General features: G+C 53.2%; 1 protein-coding gene across 2 annotated transcripts in view; it reads left to right on the plus strand.

Annotated features, from left to right (window-relative positions):
* The first annotated feature begins 181 nt into the window (after positions 1–181).
* Positions 182–20,395, plus strand: part of ACSF3 (acyl-CoA synthetase family member 3) — a 50,984-nt gene continuing 30,770 nt past the window's right edge. For both annotated transcript variants that reach the window (XM_008639152.2, XM_017741370.1), the window contains exons 1-6: positions 182–405; positions 2,258–2,979; positions 4,388–4,543; positions 13,485–13,639; positions 14,067–14,212; positions 19,941–20,053. In XM_008639152.2, the coding sequence (XP_008637374.2) occupies positions 381–405; positions 2,258–2,979; positions 4,388–4,543; positions 13,485–13,639; positions 14,067–14,212; positions 19,941–20,053 (1,317 nt within the window). In that variant the 5' untranslated portion in view covers positions 182–380. The remainder of the gene's footprint in view (positions 406–2,257; positions 2,980–4,387; positions 4,544–13,484; positions 13,640–14,066; positions 14,213–19,940; positions 20,054–20,395) is intronic.

Here is a 20,395-nt window from a genome sequence, read left to right on the forward strand (position 1 = left end):
CCCTTGCTCTGGGAAGGGTGGAAGGGCTCTGGATCTGCTGAACAGGGTTGCCCAGAGAAGCTGCGTCTGCTGGATCCCTGGAATTGTCCAAGGCCAGGCTGGACACTGGGGCTTGGAGCAGCCTGGGATAGTGGAAGAGGGGACTGGATGGGCTTTAAGGTCCTTTCCAATCCAAACCTTTCCCCAGTTTTTGGGACAGTCAGCATCTCAGCCATTATTTGAAACCTTTTCCAAGTCTCTTTCTCTTAGTTACTTTATGATTTTCTAAGAATACAGTATTTTAAAATTATTTTCTAAAAACAAAGTAATTTTTACATCTCTGTTTTTTTACATCTGCTGTAGGAACAGCCAGGAATCCCTCTGTATTCACATGCCTGTGGATGAGGAAGGGGTGGGATCCTGCAGGTCAGCTGTGCACTGCTCACAGCTGGAGCGATGATTATTCCCATAACAACCCAGTTTGGAATAGCTCAGAGTAATTCCAAGGATCATTTTACTCCAGGAGATGCGTTTTGTGGCCTTTGTCCTCAGAAAGTGCAGAGGGCGATGGCACAAAGGGGACAGGGGTGTGCAGTGGGTCAGCTCGCAGTTCGCACTGGTTTTGTTGTGCTGGGAGCTGGGGAGAGCCCTCCAGCTGCTTTGAATTCCTCAGTCGCAGGACGATGAGGGCTTGGATTTTCCCTTCCCAGGGGGGTTTGAACCTTCCCTTCCGAGGCAGCAGAGCCACAACTCTGCACTGCCGCCATCTTCCCATGAGCTCTAGGGACAAACTTTGTTTCCGGGTGTGCTGTGCCAGAGCTGGTGGCAGCAGTTATCCCTGAGCACTGGGAGGGGATGGGAAACAGCCCCTGCCGGATTTGCTTCCCCCTGTCCCAAGTGTGTGCACGCACCATCACCCCAGCTCTCTGAAATCCATCATTCCCAGGCCTGGCTGAAGGGGCTGCTGTTCGTTAATTCGTTAATTAAATACAGGCTGGTGGGAATGGGGTTTTTGGAAGGAGCTGGAGGAACAGTGGGAGCACTGAGAGTGTCAGCCACGCTCATCCTGGGAAAACACAGCTTCCAGTTCATGTCCCTCCTACTGCTCAGGGCATTCACACCTTGCCATGGCCACGGGTTCAGTTTAGGCTGTGAATTAGGTCGGGTTTTTACACTTTAGTCTCTCCAGAGCAGTGCAAAGGCGTCACACGAGCTCTGCCGTGACCTGCTTTGTTTTTTTCCATGCTGGTGGCAAATGTCAGGAGTTCCCACGGTCACCCCGCTCTGGGCTTGAAGCCACTGTGCTCCCCCAGATGTTTCCACCCTAAATCACAAGCTTGTTTTGCAGAAGCAGAAATTGAGGTTGATTTGCAAAAGAAAATCTGAGCAGGGCCAGTGTCTGGGTGGGGAAATGCTCCGAAGGTGGAGGGGAGAGACCGCAGGGCTCACGAAAATAAACACTTGTGCAGCCTGAGCTGGGGGCAGCCCTGGTCAGCTCTTCCCTGGGGAGCTGCTGGGCTGGATCCCCTTGGTTCCAGCTCTTCCCTGCAGTGGGAAGCTGGGCTGGGAGGCTCTTTGAGCTGAGCTGCTCCCCTAATAGGCATTTAGCAAGAAAAGGGTAAAAATCAGGTTGTTATTGCCTTCGTCAAGGAGGTGTCATGGGCGCTGTCGGAGAGTGAGAACTTGTCATCCTTTGGCTGTTTCCTCTTGTCATGGAACCTCTCTGGGGATGTTTTGGTGCTGATTGGATTCTGGGCAGCAGATCCCTCTCTCTCCTGCCACCACCCTGTTCTCTCCTCTCTGCTCCCCAGTGCTGTCCGGAGAGGATGCTCCAGGCTGTGCAGAGGGATTTAGGATTCTTCACAGAATCATGGAATGGTTTGGGTTGGAAAGGACCTTAAAGCTCATCTCGTTCCACCCCCTGCCTGCCAGCAGCCTGGGATAGTGGAAGGTGTCCCCGCCCATGGCAGGGAATGGAACTGGGCTTTGAGGTCCCTTCCAATCTAAACCATTCCGGGATTCTATGAAAACTGGCTCATCATTTAAATTAGCTGGACTGTAGGGATTGGAGGCTGTGCAGGGAAGGGTCTCTTCCTTCTGTTCCATCGTCGCAGGACCCAGGGATGCTCAGACTGCCCAGGATGTGGCACTCTGAGGCAGGGACATAAATTATACAGCAGATATTATTCAAATGAAGGCTGCCACTCTCCCTGGGTGGGAATAACCCCCTGGGTAATCCCTGCCCGTACTTATCAGCTCCCATAATTGCTTTCTGCAGAATCGCTTCAGCCCAGCCGTGCTGGCAGGATGCTGCTCCCCCTGCTCTTCCCCCAGGTGTGCCGGCCCCTCTGCTGCCTCCTCCGGGACCTGTCCCGCTGCAGATGGGATGGGAAGAGGGTTGGCTGTCCCCACAGGGCTCTGCACACAGCCTGGGCCACCTACAGCAGTGGCATCACCCCTGTGTTCACCAGGGCTCTGGCTTTTGGTGACAAAGTGGCCATCGTTGACCAGAACGGGGAGCACACGTACAGGGACCTGCTCAGCCGGAGCCTCCGCTTATCCCAGGAGATCTGCAGGGTCCTGAAGTGCCCCAGCAGGGACCTGAGGGAAGAGAGGATCTCGTTTCTGTGCCCCAATGATGCCTCATACGTGGTGGCCCAGTGGGCTTCGTGGATGAGCGGGGCCATAGCGGTGCCCCTGTACAGGAAACACCCTGTGCCGGAGCTGGAATACGTGATCCAGGATTCCCAGAGCGCTCTGCTCATCGCTGCCGAAGAGTTCGTGGGGAAAATAACCCCCAGTGCCAAGAAACTGGGAGTCCCAGTGCTGCCACTTCTCAGGTCTGGTGGTGATGGATCCACGAGCCCTGCAGCCATGGAGGAGGGGCCCTTGTCGAGCTGTTCCTCGTGGAAGGACAGAGGAGCCATGATCATCTACACCAGCGGGACAACGGGGAGGCCCAAGGGTGTCCTCAGCACCCATGAGAACGTGCAGGCTGTGGTGAGTGCTGCTGCCCCTCTGCCGAGCTCGTGCCAAGGTACAAAGCCTTGGAATCTGGGGGGGATTTGGGGTTACAAACACACCTTCACATTCCCAAATTCCTGCAGAGAGCTGCGGGGCTGCAGCTCTGGAATCCTCCACACTGGGAAGGTGAACGCACAGCAGCACGTGAGGCTCTAAACCGTGGCCTGTTCATGCTGCAGCTGCATCCCAAGGCAGGTGGATTCTCCTCCCTGCTTTCCTGGAAAGCAGAAGGGATGAAACCTGCAGTAAAAAACCTGATTTCTTTGCAGATTGCTTTTCTACCCTGTGACTAGGGGAGAATCTTTGCTCCTAATTGGAAAATATCTTAGCCCTGCCCAGTGCTGTGTGAAGCCTGTGCATTATTCAGCTCTGTATCCCCAAGGCAAAAAATCCATTAGCTCTCAGAGCCAAAAGGAATTAAAAGTTTGAATAAGCCTGCTGACTACCTCACCACTTGGTTATCAGTGCCTGCAACTGCCAGACTCCTGCGATTAGGGAGAGAGGGCAGGGAAGGCAGGGATGCCTCCGAGAGCTGACGGTGCTCAGGGTGCTCGGATACCGCAGTGTCCCGAGAGGAATGAAGGCCTTGACGGATAGAGCCATGCCTTGGCTATATTGGGCAAAGAATCTGTTCCCTTACAAATATGCTGATTATTTGGGGGATGGCCTGAGCAGTCCCCATCCTTTGTGCTGTCCAGCAGGAAGCCTAAAAGCTGCTCCCTGCCCTGTGGAGGAGGGCTGTGAGAGACACGACCAAATTCCACTGTTCAGATGCTTTTCTTATTTTTAGGTGGCTGGAAATAAGCTTTGCAATTGCCAGTGCTGGGCTCTGAAGGGCATTGTTGACCCAGAAACCTGATAATTATCCCTTCAGATAATTATCCCTTCAGAGCAGAGTGTTTTGGAAGCTTGCTACTCACATATTTTTTACTAACATGAAACCTACTTTCTGTTTATCAGCAATTTCCTGCTCCTGCTGATTATCCCTTACAGGTGCTAAAAGCCTGATGTCATCAGTGTCCAAACCATGGCAACAGAATTCTGGGAAAATCAGCTTTTTGATTACTATTTCTGCCAAATCTGTACGTGCAGCAGCAGATTAATATTCGTGTATGTCCTACTTAAAATCATTGTTGATATTTCTCAGTAACAAGAAGGGCTTTGCTGGTTTAAAGACACATCCTGACAGGATGCTGAAGGGGTTCCTCTTGTGTGTTCTGCTGTTGTGGTGGGAATTTTTCTCATGCTGATCCTGAAGGAAAGATTTTGTGCCCAGGCAGGCCGGGGGTTCCTGCTGGGGAATTTGGGGCCTGAACACTTCAGGAATACCACGGGAGAATCTTTCCTCCTGCCCTAAGGCCACGCTGTTTGTTTTCTTCTGCAGACCACGGGGCTGGTTGAAAAATGGGAGTGGAAGAAGGAGGATGTGATCCTGCACGTGCTGCCTCTGCACCACGTCCACGGGGTGATCAATAAGCTGCTGTGCCCGCTCTGGGTGGGAGCCACGTGCGTCATGTTCCCGGAATTCAGCGCGCAGACGGTGAGCCCGGGGGGATGCTGGAATCCAGCGGCAGGACCCGGGCACTGCAGTTAGAGCACCTCTGGGAATTCGTTCCTAAAGAACTCCAGCCCCCTCAGCCGCTGCCCATGCGTGGTTCACAACAAAGGGTGGCGTTGGTTGGGTGCTCGGCCCAGGGTAAATGTGCTGTTCCAGAGGGTGCAGCTTGTGGAAGTGTGATGTTGGAATTGGAATGCTGCGCTGCCCCTCCCAGCCCTGGGCTGAGGGGTCTGGCTGGGGGTGGGTGGACCTCTCTTTGTACCCACTGAGAGAATTTCCATCAAGAATTAGGGTTGTGGATTTTTTTTTAGTGCCAGGAAAGGTGGAAGTACTGGATTCTCTCTTGTGTGTTAGTGGTGTGGTGCTGGTTGATTTTTTTTTTAGTGGCTTGCATTTCCCAGAATCCCAGAATTTCTGAGGTTGGAAAAGACCTCCAAGCTCACCAACCCACCCTGTGACCAATCCCCACGTTGTCACCCAGCCCAGAGCACTGAGTGCCATGTCCCGTCATTCCTTGGACATCTCCAGGGACAGGGCCTCCACCACCTCCCTGGGCAGCCCCTTCCAGTCCTACATCCGTAGTGTTCTGTATTGCATTACACAACAGAACGCAGCCTTCTGAGGTTTTTGCTGCCCAGGTAAGGGAAATCCTGGTTTTCCTCACTTGCATGGAAAGATGGCTCTTCCTCTGTGGAAAAACAAGAGTTAAGAGAGCTGTCGGGTTGGGCTCTGTGATGTGAGAGAGAGTTTGCAGATCCAGACCTCCTTGCAGCTTTTAGGAAAGGTGGCAGGAGGGGATCCTTACTGGAATGATGCATTTACAGTGTCCTTTTCTGTCTGAGCCAGGAAACCCCAGTGCCAGTGTTCTGCGTCTCCTTTGTTCCCTGCAGCAGTGGCACACGATGGAAAGAGGGGAAGGAAAGGGACAAGCAGCAGTAAAGGTGGAAGAGGTTCTGCATTTCCCAGCCCCTGGGATGCAGCACCATCCATCCACGTCTCCCAGTGTCCTGGGTGGTGTCTGCAGGGTCACTGTTAAGGGACAGCTGGGTTTTCAGGTGCTGCTGCCACTCTGAGCAGAGAGGAAACAGAAGTGTGTTGTCACTGCAGGAAAGCCTGTGCTGGGTAACTCCCCAGGCTGCTCTCCCTGTCTGTGTTTATCCTCATGCTGGGAAGGCTTGTCCCATAGAAAGGACAAAGTGCACAGGTGTGGGATACACCTGGAAGCTTCTGGCAGTGCTGCTGCCAGGTGAGAGCGGGCCCAGCTCCGACTGGAGCGACTGCAGGGCCGGGTGATTCTTCCTGGCTCGTTTCTGCTTTTCAGAGCAGCAGCCACAGAAAATGCACACTTCCTTTTTTCTCTCAGGATGCCTCTGACACCTGAGCACTGATCCTTTTTGGGGGGGACAGCCCCAGAACCCCAGAGGGGCAGCTCTGCACTTCACGAGAGCGCGTGGATGCTGTGGTAGAAGGCAGGAAGGTCCCCGGCTGCTCTTTCACCTCAATGGTCGCTGCCAAATTATCTTCCCCGACTTTCGGGTGACCCCAAAGGCTCGGGGTGCAGCAGGGCTGTGCCGGAGCAGCGCCGGAGGTGCCGGTGAGAGGCGGGGCCGGCGCTGAGAGGCTGGAGCAAAGCCTCTGGAGGGCGCGGTGCTCCACATCCTGTGCCACCGGTGATTGATGCTCCCTCGTACCCTCCTGTTTTCCTCTGCTCTCTCCCGACATCTGCAAATCAATGAGCTGACGTTGAGGGATGGGGTCGGGATCGGGGGAGCGGGACCCCCGTCCTGCCTGCTCTGATCAAAGCTTTCCCCAGATGGGACACCAGGGACACGTGGGGACAGCGCCGGGGTGGCCGCTTGGCCCTGGAGCTGAACCTGGGCAGGGAGGGCGGCTGGTGAGGGCACCACGCCTTGGGCGGGGCTCTCAGGTGCAGGGGGCTCCGAAGGAAGGACGGCATTTGCTTCTCGGGTTTCTTTTATTCCCTTTATTTTCCCGAGGATCTCCCCTGGGAGCTGCAAGTGGTTTGATGGACACTGCAAAGCGAGCACGGGAGGGTAAATAAGGCTTTCTCCTGGAGTTTATTGCAAGCTGGCTTTCAGTTCCACTCTATTTTCACCAGCTGTTTACAAAGTGCCCTTTGCTACTGAAATCAGCTTTCAGCAAAGCAGCAGTGGAGGATTTTGCCAAAGGAGGCTGAGTTTTGCCGTGTGCTTTTTTCCTTGGCTGCACCTTGAGAAAGCAGCCAATTATAGTGTGATATAAAGAAACTCGACTGGCAGCTAAAACACTTGACAGGCTGATCAAAACAAGGCGAGGAACTTACTCTCAACCTGCTGCAGACATATTTAGCCTTGAGTGATACTGGCAAAGGTTCAAGAGAAACCGCAGCAGCACGCCCGATGTGTGTTTGGTTTCTAATCACTAACACTTCATTATACAAAATAAATACTTTATTATTACAGTGTTTATTAAATTACATAATTTGCGGCGTGCCTTATAGTCGTGGATACAGATGGCAGTCTGGTTTTGGTGGTGGGAATAATGCTCTTTTTTTTCCCTGAGAAGACATTCCCAGCCCCAGACCACGGCTCGCTTGTCGTTCCCTGTGGTGCAGGGCTAGGAGGTGGCAGCTTTCAGACCTTTACGTCTGTTTTTGGGAGCTGTCCAAGGAAAGGTTAAAAATCAGGGCTGTGGAGTAGCCCTGGTGTCCTGACCAACATCCTTCCCCTCACTAAAACAGCATGTGATGTCTGTGGCTACTGCTGGGGCCACGAGGACTCATTAAAGTGTGCTGAGGTGCCTCAAGCGTGAAAGTTGCTGCATAAAATCAGATTCTTTTTATTAAATGAGGACATCCATTACTCTGCACTAGCTACTGTACATGTTATAATTCACTTTATAGCACCATCTGTTAAGACTGTCTTGCTTAAGCTTTTTGTAGCATTTTTTTATTGCAAGTTATTAAAAAATATGGCTGCATCTATTAATCATTTATTAATAAAGGGTTTATAAATGGACCCTTAGTTTCCAGAATTAGTTGACTCGTACATGATGTACTGAGTCCTCTGGTGCCTGTGCTCCTTGGGGTGCAGTGTCTTCACAGGGAGCCCTCCTGCTGCCTGGAGCCCGTGGGAGCAGCATCCAGTGCTCCTGTCCGTGCTTCTGGGACTGGGAATGGCAGGGGTGCCTGTGGAGGGAGACTTTTCAGCAGGGGTGGGTGCAGAGCAGGCAGGAGAACAGCAGTGAGCCTGAGGGGTGTTCTGCCAGCAGCTGTGTGGGGCACGGCTGGCTGTGGTGTTACTGTTTTATTGCTTTATTGGTTTTCAGGAGTGAGAACTGGGAGGGCAGAAACCTCCTCTGGAGCCAGAGCAAGCTGCAGCCTCAGCACCCCTGCACGATCCTCCCTCCATAACCTGCTCCTAAGCTGAGTTTACTCTTCAGCTGCTCTGTTCCTGTTTGCATTTCTCACCTGCTGCTGACCTGTCCCAGATGCTGGAGTAGGAATTTCTTGTCCAGGAGTAGGAATTTTAAAGGTGCTGTGTTTGTGCTGGTTTTGTGCACTTTGGTGGCCGAGGAGAAGAGATGAATGTCTCTGTTAAGGACGGAGTGCAGGGTGAGCCTTTTCCTCCTGGCCAAGGCTCTGAGCATCGGGGCTTGCACCGAGCACCCTCTGGAGCATCCATTCCCAGTGGGTCCCTCCCTCCATGTCCCTCCCTGCATCAGTTCAGGCACAGCCTGTGGTGTGACCATTGCTCTGTGGGAATGTCAGTGAGTCTGGAGAGACAAACCTGGGGAAGCTGAGTGTCCCCTGTGCTTGCTGTGACAGTCACACACTGATGTCCCTGTTCCTGACCAGACACCTTTTGGACAGGAGCGTTTTGGAGCAAGCTGTGAGGTCAGTGTCTGCTTTGCAGGATCTTCTGCTGTGGTTTTTGGCCAAAGAGGACTCATTTTGAGCTTGAACAACAGGAAGAGCTTGTCTTTGCCTTGGACACCCCTGATTTTGCCTTGAGGGGAAGATGCTCTAATGGCAAAAGGTTCCCTGTCAGCTCTCTGTGTTGATAAACACGAGATCAGATCCTGGGAGGTCTCCCAGGCTTTTGTGCAGAGTGGGAAATAAGAGTATTCAGAAACCTGAAGGAAGAAACTTGCTCTGATGAGTGATGGGAGAGATTCCTCTTGTGGCAATCTCCACTCCGGGTGACCCAGTTGTGGCGCGTGCTGCCCGCTCGGCTCTGCTGGGCAGGTTTGAGCTGTGATGTGCTGCCTGTGCACTGACAGCCCTGGCTGTGCCCTGCAACCCCTTCCATGATAAATATGCCAAGATGCAGATTTCCTGCCCTGCAGTTCCAAGAGCTGCTGTTTCAGTGCCAGCCTTGCTGCTTGTCTGACTTAAGGTGCTCCGAGGATGAAGCCCTCTAAAAACCATGCCCTGTTTTACAATGTCGCACTCAGAGCCATCAAAATCGTCTTGTTTGGACCCTTCTTTCTAGGGAAGTAGGAATGCTGCGTGCCCAAAGATGGTGTGTGATTTGGGACAAGCTTCCCCTGACATTCTGTCCCCTGTGGCACCTTTTCCCCGTGGTGGGAGGGAGCTGCAGACCTGGCACAGGATGAGTGGGAGGTGTTGCTCCGGGGTCGCTGCTGCGTCGTGTGCTCACAGCCCTGAATTCCTGGAGGCCGGGAAAGCCTGTGCTGTATCTGGGAGCAAACTTTGTCCTTGTCACTGGTGTTCTCTGTGTGAGCCAGGCTGGGCTGGGTGCTGGGGCTTTCTACCTTGGCTGGGCTGCACAGGGAGATCCAGGGCTCGGCAGTCGCTGTTGCCTCCGGGAAGGAAAAGCGTGCACTGCACCGAGCTCTCCCCTGGATCTGTCACTTCTGCACACATCACTCTGGGCAGCTCTTTTGGTTTATTTTTAAAAGAAAAGAAATCCAAGCAGAGGAGCCTGAGCTCCAACATCCAGGCACGCTGGGGATCGTGGCCCCCATCCAGTTTCAGCTGGAGAGAGGCTGAAAGTCTTTTCATCTGTTAATGGGAGGCTTCAGAGGAGTAATTTTATTTCAGACTCAAAGAGGAGTCGGTGGAGGGAGGAGCAGGTCACTGGTGAATGGATTATGTTTGATCACTTCTCACAGACCTGGCTTTAAAAAGTTAGAGGTTTTCTTTCCCATCTCCCCAGATCTGCCGTCTGTCCTCAGCATCTGTTCCCAAGTAATGGCTTTTGATGTGTGTGGGGAAATATAAAAAATGGAACCAGAGCCTGTCATATTTACTTATATTTCCAGGTCCCAGGGAAAGCACTTGCTCCTTTCAGTATGCCTCCAGCGTAGGAAGGGTTTAAAAGCTTCAGCCTGGAATGCAGAGGGGCCATCAAACTGTGCTGATGAATAAATGATTAAAACCAGAGTCACACAGAGCACAAACAGTTCGGGGTTATAACAAACATGAGACGAAGCCACCGAGGGCCTGATTTCTCTTTGAAGAGAAGAATGTTTCTCTCTCTCTGGATATTGCTCCTGAAGTGTTGGAGGCTCAGTCCTTGGGAGAGAGCAGAGCTCCCCTTGGTGCTCTCCCATCTTACGTGCCCATCTGCTTTTCTGGGAAATTTGGTGTTGGATGTGTGTGCATGGTCCTGCAGTCCCTTCACTGCTGCTGTTGAGTTACAGGAGCTTCCCACCCTTGTTTGGCACAGGGTCTCACCAAACAAGCAGCTGGTTTGGCCGCAGCCCTGTTGCTGCCACAGACATTCCGAAAATCACCGGCATCCCTTTTCCTCGACGGTGCTTCCCACGTGGCAGCGGTTGATGCTAAACACAGACCCATCTCCCCAAGTGAAAGGGAAGTAAAGGGCTGAGTTACCCTTGCATTAGAGGGATTGTTATTTTTGAAAAGGTTTAAAAAGATTCAATTACAACTGAAAATGGCACAATAATTTTATAGAAGAGAGGAGCTGTTGTGTCTGTCAATAGAGGCAGCGCCACGGGCTGCCTGTGATCTGTTTGTGGGCTGATGGAAAAATCCATGCTGATATTCGCTTCCTTTACAGCTTGCAGTTCTTCTGACTGGTTTTGGGAATCTTGTATCAGCCAGAATCTTACATGGGGTTTGCCACCTTCTCTTCTCCTTCTGCATGAGAAGATGCCCAGGTATTGAACTTGGTGGTTCTGGCTGGTTCATGGCATTGCACATCTCCCTCTGTAAAGGGAAAAGTCATTCCCTTTCCTCCTCTGTGCTCACATCTCTTCCTCCAGGTGATCTTAGCAGGTCTGGAGGCTGGTTGGGAAGGTTGCTGTATGGACTGACCGCCCTTTGGAGCAGCTTGGATGTTCCTCCATCCTCATTCACCGTCTGCGAGCTGGCAAAAATACGTGGGAAAAATCTCCCAGCTGTGCCTTGTTGCGCTTGTTTTGTACCCACTGGTGTCATTTTCTCCTTTTTTTTTCCTTTAATGATGGCAAAATCCCACTGGCCAGCTCATTATATGCTTCTGAGCAGTGGGAGGGGAGGAAAATCAGGAATGTCATGCTGACGGGAAGGCTCTTGGGAACATTAGGTCTCCCACTTCTCTGCTGGCACAGGCAGCCCTGACCTGAAGCATTCACTGCCGTTATTGCTGGTGGGAAGCTGTTCCCACTCTTGCTTTCTTGCAGTGAGAAACTTTTTGTTTCTAGCCCTTGGTTATCTTGAAAGGAATCTTGATCCATCTCCTGAGCACATTGCATCGGAAGGCTGCTGCTTCCCTTCTTTGCAGAGCCCTGCTGCCCTGGCACGCAGTGCCACGTTTGCTTCCCGAATCCAGGGCTTTTTAAAAGTGCTTGGAGGCCTGAGGTATCAGGTGAGCAAACCAAAAGGGAGTTTTGGGCTGCCAGTACCCTGTGCACTGGGAGTTAACGTGGTGATGGGGACACGGGATAGCACAGGGGGAGATGGATTGTGCTGCTCCAAGCCCAGTGCTCTCGGAACGCGCCAGCTGCTGGAAGGACAAAGCTGGCCCCTTGCACTGGGTTGATTGATTAGTCCCAGGTAACGAGGATTTCCCACAAATCCTTCTCTCTGAGCATGGAGTTACAGTTAGAAGCCAGCAATAGCTGTTTCAGCAGGCTGGGCAATGCCAAGTCCTCTGGCCAGCTCGGGCTCTGCGGAGCGTTCGGAGCTGCCAGCTTTGTACCATGGCTTAGCCCTGCTAAAACACATGGGAAGGATCCAGATTTGGCTGAGCAGGAGCAGAGCAGGTGGAGAGGTTTGGCTGTCAGCAGCTCGCCCCGGCAGCTGGTGGCACAAATCCAAAGGCAGCTGCTTATCCTCAGGACGGGGCTGTTGCTGGGCGAGCCGGACTGACGTGGAAAAAGCTGCTTCCGTGGCTGGAGTGCAGGAGGGAGGATTTTATCTCTGGCAGGAGTTGAGCTGGCATGTGAGGACAGGGGACTCTGGGGTGCAAGAGAGACTTGCTCTGTGTAGATGGGTTTTGGGGTTTTTTCAAATCCAAAATCATGTGACAAAAACTCTGCTGCATGGCCAGACTGGAAGTCTGCCTATGCTCCCACAGCTGCTCGGGGCTTGGGAAGGCAAAACAAACTCCCACAGCAAGGACTGAACAACCCCTGAGCGGCTGTTTCCCTTCAATCCCCTCGGCACTGTCCTGATCCCTGCTTGCCATCACGCGTCCTTCCCTGCCCACAGCCGTGGCTCTCGGGAGCACCAGGCTGAGGAGAGCAGATCCATTCAGCCCTGGCTTTGGGGAGATCCTTCTCCACCCTGCTGCCTAGAGTGGGAAAGATATTGGGGAAAAAAGGGGCTGGGAGGAGCATGGGGGAGGTTAGACCCCTCTAAGTGCAGTTTTACCTAATCTGGCTGGTAGGGATCTTGCTGGTAGGTGGGTTTCTGCAGGGAGTGAAATGTTCCTTCTCTGGGCAAAACACCCATCAGTGCAGGAAGTCACATTCCAGTTCTACTTTCCCTTTCCCAGGGGATCTTGCAGTGCTCATGTCCCACCTCCCAAGGTGTCCGGTGGGTTTCCACCTTGTGCATTCACCTCTCCTCACCGAGGGCCATCCCTGGGCTGGGGACAGCATCAGCTCCCTCCTGTTGGGTGGGACGGTGCCTTTGTGGACGTGTCCTGCTCTTTAACATCAACCACCCGGTGCTGGGAGGGGTTTTTAGGAGCCGATTGTTCTGGAGCAGTGGAGTGCGAGATGCGGGGGGAGGCGGCGCCGGCGCAGCCAAGGAGAAAGGGATGAAACGGAGCCCGAGCGAGCAGAACGGAGGGAAGGGGCAGAGTGACAGCATGAAGGAGAATCCCTGGCTCACCTTCAATCAATCCCTGCCTTGCCTCGCTCGTGTGCGGCTGAGCGTGCGCGGGGAGCGCCGAGGCAGCGCTCGGTGTCAGGAGCTGTTAGGGAATACATTTGTCACCGGCGGGGCAGGGACCGGAGCGCGGGGACAGAGGCGCCGTCAGCGGGGCCTCTGATTTATTGATGGCTTTGGATCGCTCCTGTCTTGGGAAGAGCTTACCTGGGGGGGAGGGTGGTGAGGTGTGGGAGGAATGGGCTCAGTTGTGACATCTGTGGCTCTGACCCGTGGTTGGCTGCTCATCCCAGAGGTGTCTTTGTCCGCGTCCCAGCAGAGCTGGCTGCTGGAATTTGTCCCCATTCATAGTTCCCACAGGTTAGCTGAAGAACATTATTCCCACATGACAGGACTAAAAAATGCCATTTCCATCATCTCATGAGTGTGCTGGTGGGTGGGGGATCCACTGGTGGGATGAGATCTGAACACTGTGCTTTGGGAAATAGGGGCGTGATGAAAGTTGGGAACTTGTTCTGGACAGGGATGAGGGGCACACAAGAGCTTCCAGCTGTACTGCCATGAAATCTTAGACAGCAAAGGAGTGTTTTCATCCATGTGTGTTCCCTTCCTTCCTAGGTGTGGGAGAAGCTCCTGAGTTCCGAAGCTCCCCGTGTCAGTGTGTTCATGGCAGTGCCCACCATCTATGCCAAGCTGATGGAATATTACGACAAGCATTTCACCCAGCCCCAAGTGCAGGATTTCGTGCGTGCCTTTTGCCAGGAGAACATCAGGTGGGTGAGCTGTGTGGCTCACTGGATGCTCCAGGTTTTCCTCTCAGCATCACCTCTTTCAGTGCTGGTTGTTGTGCTTTGGTGTCTCTTTGACAGGAACAAGGGTGACATTATTTAATTATGAGCCACTCTTGCATGGGAAAGCCAGCAGGGGCTCGTTATGTGTGTCACCCTGTGTAACACACGGCTGAGGACTCTGTCCTGCAGCCCAGCCTTGTACTCCAGCATCTCTTTTAAGAGGCTGTCCTGCTTAACTTAAACCCCATGTCAAGCAGAGAGTGTGAGGGACATCTTTGGTACTGGTTAAAAACCTCCTGGGGCTTCAGGTTTTACGTAGAGCTTTTTGTGCCCCCATGTCAGGCTGCAGGTTCCCTGCAGCAATGGTGATCTTGGATACTCCCTTATTGCCTGGGCTTTCCCTGTGCAGGTTAATGGTGTCAGGCTCAGCAGCCCTGCCTGTGCCTGTCCTGGAGAAGTGGAAGAGCATCACGGGGCACACCTTGCTGGAGAGGTATGGGATGACTGAGATTGGCATGGCGCTTTCTAACCCTTTGCATGGAATCCGTGTCCCAGGTAGGAGTCTCCAGAGGGTGCCCCCTGTTTGGAGGCGTTTGCTGGGAAGTGGTCTGGGGTTTGCTCTGCACATGAGTGAGGAGAGGCCACAGTAGGAACAAGGATGCTGGGAATTGGCACTGGGAAGCCAGGACATGGGTGTGTGGGAAGTGGCTGCTGGGTTTCCTAGGGATCAAAGTTGTGTGTGCAGAGCTGGCAGTGGTGCCCACTGGCCTGACCAGGCTGGCACACTCCAGACTGATGCTTTATTACTTCCAAAATCTCGGTGAATTGAAGGAGTGTTTCTTCAGCTCCTGCTGCCTGGAGTTGTGTTTCTGGGTGGTGTCACACAGGATTCTCCCCACAGCAATGGTTGCCCAACCCATCAGTGCTGAACACTTAAAATAGGACGTCTGCTCACTCTTATTTTAGTGCCTGTTTCTTGCCTCTTCAGGAATTCAAAATTGTCACACCTCTCTGTACACTCTGGGCCTGTTCTCTCCTTGTCTTCCCCCCCTTCTCTGAGCTACACTTTGTGATTCCTCTCCATGGCTGTACTTTCTGGAACCTAGAAATAAATTGATCTGAGACATTGCAAATATAAAATGCCCCCACTCTCCCTGTGGTTGGAGCGTGACCATCTGTGTGCCCACCCTGTGCCACCTGCCTCCCCACAGGCTGTCTGTGCAGGCGTGGCACCATATGCAGCCTCCTGGGGAACTGGTGTTACCCCAGGGGGTGTCCTGGGTGTCACAGCTTCCCACAGCACCCCAATCCCATGGGGTGCAGAAGCTGGGTCCCGCAGGGGTCACGCAGGGAGAGGAGAAGCCAAAACTCCCCCTCGTTGACTCCTCAGCCTGAGAACAGCTTGAAATCCAAACTCTGTTTTACTTTTGCAGGGTAACTGTCATTCCCTCACCCCACCTCAGCCACTTTTATCTTCCTCCAGCAGCCCCATCCCTGCAGGCAGGAGAGGGAAGCAGGCAGGAAAGACAAGACTCCCATCTGCAGGAGCTCGAGCTGTGTGTGAGCCCCACACCCCAGGCTGACAGGGCAGGGAGCATTTCACTGCCCCTGTGGCCTGCTTATATTTGCTTTTTATTGATTTTCATGAGGGAAAATGAGTGGAGACTCCAGACATATCCCAGGGGACTAAAAGAGAAAAGAAATAAGACTGAAGGCAACATGGCAATGCAGAAGTTGGCACCCAGAAGGGCAGCTCCTGCCCCAGAGCTGGTGGCCGTGCTCCTGAGGCAGCATCCCTGTGGATCCTGGGGTCTGCAGGGGACCTGGGGACAAATCCTCTTGTGCAGCCAAAGCAGAGGGGCTGGGGACTGTCACTCCAGCCCCATCCAGGAGCTCCTGCAGCCCCAAGAGGGGAGAGAAGTGTCTCACAAAGGTGGGGATCAGCAAGAGACCGTACAGAAAGGAGGCTATAATTGAATAGGCTTGATTAATTTATTTCAGGAAGCGTCAGCTGGGAAGCAGATGGGTGAAGCTGAGGCATAATTTACTGGAGCTGTGAAAAAGCTTTTGATCTAGTGCCCTGTTAGAGGCTGGGTAGGAGGTCACCAGGTACCACAGAGCATCCCAGAGTCAGCTGATGGTGGGCTGGGACCAGAGGACATCTGCCAGAGGATTCCTCCTGGAGTGGGAGCAGCACACGTCCTTCTCTAGTGCTTTGACCTGTTGGAGTGAGCCCAGAGGAGGCACCAGGGTGATCAGAGGGATGGAGCAGCTCTGCTGGCAGAATTGGGATTGTTCAGCCTGGAGAAGAGAAGCTTTGGGGTGACCTAATGGTGGCCTTCCAGTTCGTGAAAGAGCCTACAAGGAAGATGAGGAGGGACTTTGGACAAGGCTCTGGAGTGACAGGACAAAGGGGAATGGCTTCCCACTTAAATTTAGGTTTAGATTAGGTATTAGTAAGAAATTATTGTTTGTGAGGGTGGTGAGGCCCTGGCACAGGGTGCCCAGAGAAGCTGTGGCTGCCCCTGGATCCCTGGCAGTGCCCAAGGCCAGGTTGGATGGGGCTTGGAGCAGCCTGGGCTGGTGGAAGCTGTCCCTGCCCAGGGCAGAGGGGTGGAATGGGATGAGCTTTAAAGTCCTTTCCAAACCATTCTATGATTCATGAGCCTCTGAGGAGAGATCCTGGGGCTTCCCTTGCCCTCTTCCAGACACTTGGTGTGGCAGGGGAAGGGTTGAGTCCTTGGACCCTGCCCGCCCTGCCTGTGTCCCCACCAGTGTCACCAGCAATGTGTCCCCACTCTCCACCCACAGCACAGGTCTGAAGGGACAGGGATGGGGGTGTGGGAGCTTTAATTTCCAGAAGCAGCAAAGATGAAAGATTTGAAAGATAAATGTTTGCTTGTATATGGTTAAAACCCTGCTTAAAATGCCTCTGTTTTCACCAGCTCTCATTCTAATCCCCCCTGGTGCTGTTACTGTGAAGGGAGATGAATAATTCATGGCCGGAGAATGCCTCACTGGGCCTAATCACCACTTTAATTGGAGGTTTAGATCAGAGGCAGCTAATAGCTGCTACAGCGGGGACTCCGTGTATTGTTGACAGTGAGATCCTTGAGTGCCTTATCGTTGGCCTGTTCCGATCCTCCCGGGACACCGCAGCACAGAACAGCACCGAGCTACCCAGATACCGAAGGACACAGAGCACGGGGCCAATTAAATTGATCTGGGAAGAGCTGACAACTTTTTTAAACAGAGGAGAACGGGTGAAAGAAGAACGGTGTCACCCCCTCCTGCCTGCAGCCCTTCGACACCGCGGGCGAGGCGCCAGCATCGCTTAACATCCAGGAGCCTGCAAATTGGAGGGATGGAGAGGGGAAGGAGCAGGGATTTCTCCCCAGTTTCCCCTCAGGATTATGTCTGGGGACAAAAGGAAGCCAGTGCAGAGTGCTGACCCCCTTCTGATCACCCCAGCTGTGGCAGGACCTCTGGGGCCGTTCCTTTGGGGATGGGCCCAGATTTCTGCTGACCTGTTGGAGTTGGCACAGGGTGTATTTTGACACGGTGGGTGGGCCTGGGAAGCTCTAGTCATTGTTTTTGCACAAATTCTATGAATCCTGTCAGGTTTGTGGAGCTCTAATCAATGGTAGGAGCTTTTTCAGCCTTTACAGATGTTGATTTCAAAGTTTGTCGTTTTCCCTAAATACCAGAAAAGCTTCTCCAGACAGAAACATAAGGAAGCAGCTCTCCACCAGGGACTTGTTTTACATGCTGGTTTTATTTTAGCCCAGTAGGAGAGGCATTGGTGGGGCTGTGTTAGTAGCTGTGATCTGAAACACTGTGGGGAACACGTCACCTCCTCTGTGCCTTCAGATGTGCCAGCGCTGTGCTGATCTTTGGTGTCTCATTCCCAAGGGCTGGGAGCAGCAGTGGGCACTAATCCTGGAGTCCTGCTGCCCATGAGTCACTGCCCATTTCCATGTTGAGGTCTGCAGCTTGCATCCAGGGAAGAAGCATCTTCTGGGAAGGCATCAGGCTGATCTTGATTTGAAAAATTCCAAGTCTGTGAGAGCCCTTGGCAGTTCCTTGCATTGGTTTCTGCTCCCTCCCTGAGCTTTCCAGGACTGACTTTGTGGTGCCTGCCCACAAACGTGCCACGTCTTGTGGGCAGATTGGAGTCTGTTCACACACGGTGTTTCTCACCCTGGAGAAACCGTTCCCACAGAGGTTTAGAAGGTGGCTCCAGCAGCCTTCCATGCGACACTGAGGGTGTTTTCCATGACTTGTTGTTTGCTTTGAGGCCTCTTGGAACCTCCCATGGCAGGTGCAAGATTGTTTGTAACACATATGGTGTGATTTTTAGGGTTGGCCTGTGCAGAGCCAGGAGCTGGACTTGATGATCCTTGTGGGATCCAACTTCTGTGATTCTCTGGTTCCATAAATACCTCGACACGGTAGCTCAGGGCACTTCTGGCTCGTGGCTCCTTCCTTCCCCTGCTGCAACCCTCTGTCTCTGAGTCCTGGCAGTGTGTGGCCTGGAGGTGGGAGCAGCCCAGGGGTGCTGGTGGTGAGGGGAGGACCTGGCTGTCCTGGCTGACCGGAATGCCAGAGGCAGTTTGGAGCGGAGCAGACACGGATCACGGAGCTGCCACGTCGCTTTGTGTTTATTTCCAGCCAGATTCGCTAATTGTTCGGGTAGTTTCGCTGCAATAAAATCTCACTCCCTCATAGCCCATCTGCTCTTGGCTGATCCTGCAGGGATGCCATAAATCTGGGCTACGACGACATATCCATTTCCATGGCAACTGACCAATGTAGCAGACAAAATCATGATGTCACGGATAGCAGATCTCCAGGGCTTCAACGGGAGGATGAGAGCAGGACAGGGAAAATGCCACTTGAACTCAAATGCCTGAAATACAAGTGACAAGAGGAAGACAGGGCTGAGCTCCAGGTCTTGCACTTCCTGCTCTAGAGAATTCCCAGTGTCAAGGTGATCCTGGCAGACCTGGAAAGCATCAACTGGAGGCACTCCAGGGGAAAAGAATTGATCATCCTTTAAGATAAAGAGCACAGTTACCGACTTAGAGAATCACAGAATGGTTTGGTTTGGAAGGGATCTTAAAGCTCATCTTGTTCCATCCCCCCTGCCCTGGGCAGGGACAGCTTCCACTATCCCAGGGTGCTCCAAGCCCCATCCAGTCCAGCCTTGGGCACTGCCAGGGATCCAGGGGCAGCCACAGCTGCTCTGGGCACCCTGTGCCAGGGCCTGCCCACCCTCACAAGGAAGGATTTCTCCCTGATATCCCATCTCTCCCTGCCCTCTGGCAGTGGGAAGCCATTCCCCTTGTCCTGTCACTCCAGGCCCTTGTGAAAAGTCCTTCTGCAATTGAAACTCAGTCCTGTCCAGACCTGCTGAGCCACAGGTTGCTGTGAGCTGCTGTCCCTCTCCCTGCTCCCAGGGGATGAAGGTCACAGGCCCCATTCTGCCACAGGAGCCATCTCGTGCCATCAAGATGCCGAGCGAGGCCTGCTGAGGCAGCAGCTGCCCATCCCACAGGTCACAGGAACACAGCTGCCCTCTCTGCTGAGCTTTCAGGTGCTCCCCAGGAAGAATAGGCACTAAACCAAGGGGTGGGAACGCTGCAGGTCGGGGAGCTCTGGGTCACAGACCCAGCTTGCAGCTCAGTTGTGGTAGTTGTGACAGTGTCAGCTCCTTGGCTTTGAAATTGAAACCTGTGGAAGAACAGGGTGGTTTTGATCCCTGCTTTTCTCCTGTGATGTTTTGTCTCCAGTGTATTGATGTTTCCTAAAACTGAGATAATCCCTGGCAATTCTCAGCTGCTAAGCCTTTGCCTCCCCTGTCAGGTGCAGGCTGCAGAGGAGCAATCGCTGTGCTCTCGCTTTTCACAGCTTTGTGTAGGTTTTGTGGTGCCTTTCTTTTTTTTTTTTTTTAAAAAAAAGAAACAGCTTCATTCCTGAGCTCTGAAGCTGTACAGATGTCTTCAAAGAGTGGCCAAGAGAGACTGTTCGGGGCTGAGACACGTTTGTGTTCAGAGGCATTCCCAGCACTGCCTGCTCAGCCAACGGCAGCACCTCCCTGACACTTCCATGCAGACACACGGTGGGATCGATGCCTTCCTGAAGGACACCCCCCGCTAGGAGGTTCTTCAGTGCCAGCACAGCCCACAGATGCCACTGACAGACGAGCAGCTGCTCTTTTGCATCCCTGATTTTGTGGTTTCCCAGAGTCTGGGCACCGTTTCCATGCTGTTCTCCTCCGCAGGTTCTGTGGGCACCCCGCTCCCCGGCGTGGAGGTGCGCATTGCCGGCGAGACCCTGAGGGACGGCGCTTGGTCCTACACCATCCACGCTCAGGGGGATGAAAACAGCACACAGGTACTGCTCAGCTGTCTTCTCTGCTGCTTCCCTTTGGAAAGGTCTTCGTTCAGGGAAAGTTCTCTCCTTCCCAGCCCTCTGAAACCCTGAGGACTGAGGCTTGTGCTGCTCTAATTCCCAGGAGCTCTGTATCACTGAGTCTCTTGTACTGTTTTTGTGGGTTCCTATAGCCGTGGTACTTTAAGGACTGTACAAGTGCTGTCCATACAATCATGGAATGGTTTGTGCTGGAAGGGACCTTAAGGCTCATCCAGTGCCACCTCCTGCCGTGGGCAGGGACACCTTCCACTGTCCCAGGTTGCTCCCAGCCCCAATGTCCAAACTTGCCTTGGACACTTCCAG

The sequence above is a fragment of the Corvus brachyrhynchos genome, unplaced genomic scaffold, assembly GCF_000691975.1.
Source record: "Corvus brachyrhynchos isolate BGI_N302 unplaced genomic scaffold, ASM69197v1 scaffold365, whole genome shotgun sequence".
NCBI classification, from domain to species: domain Eukaryota; kingdom Metazoa; phylum Chordata; class Aves; order Passeriformes; family Corvidae; genus Corvus; species Corvus brachyrhynchos.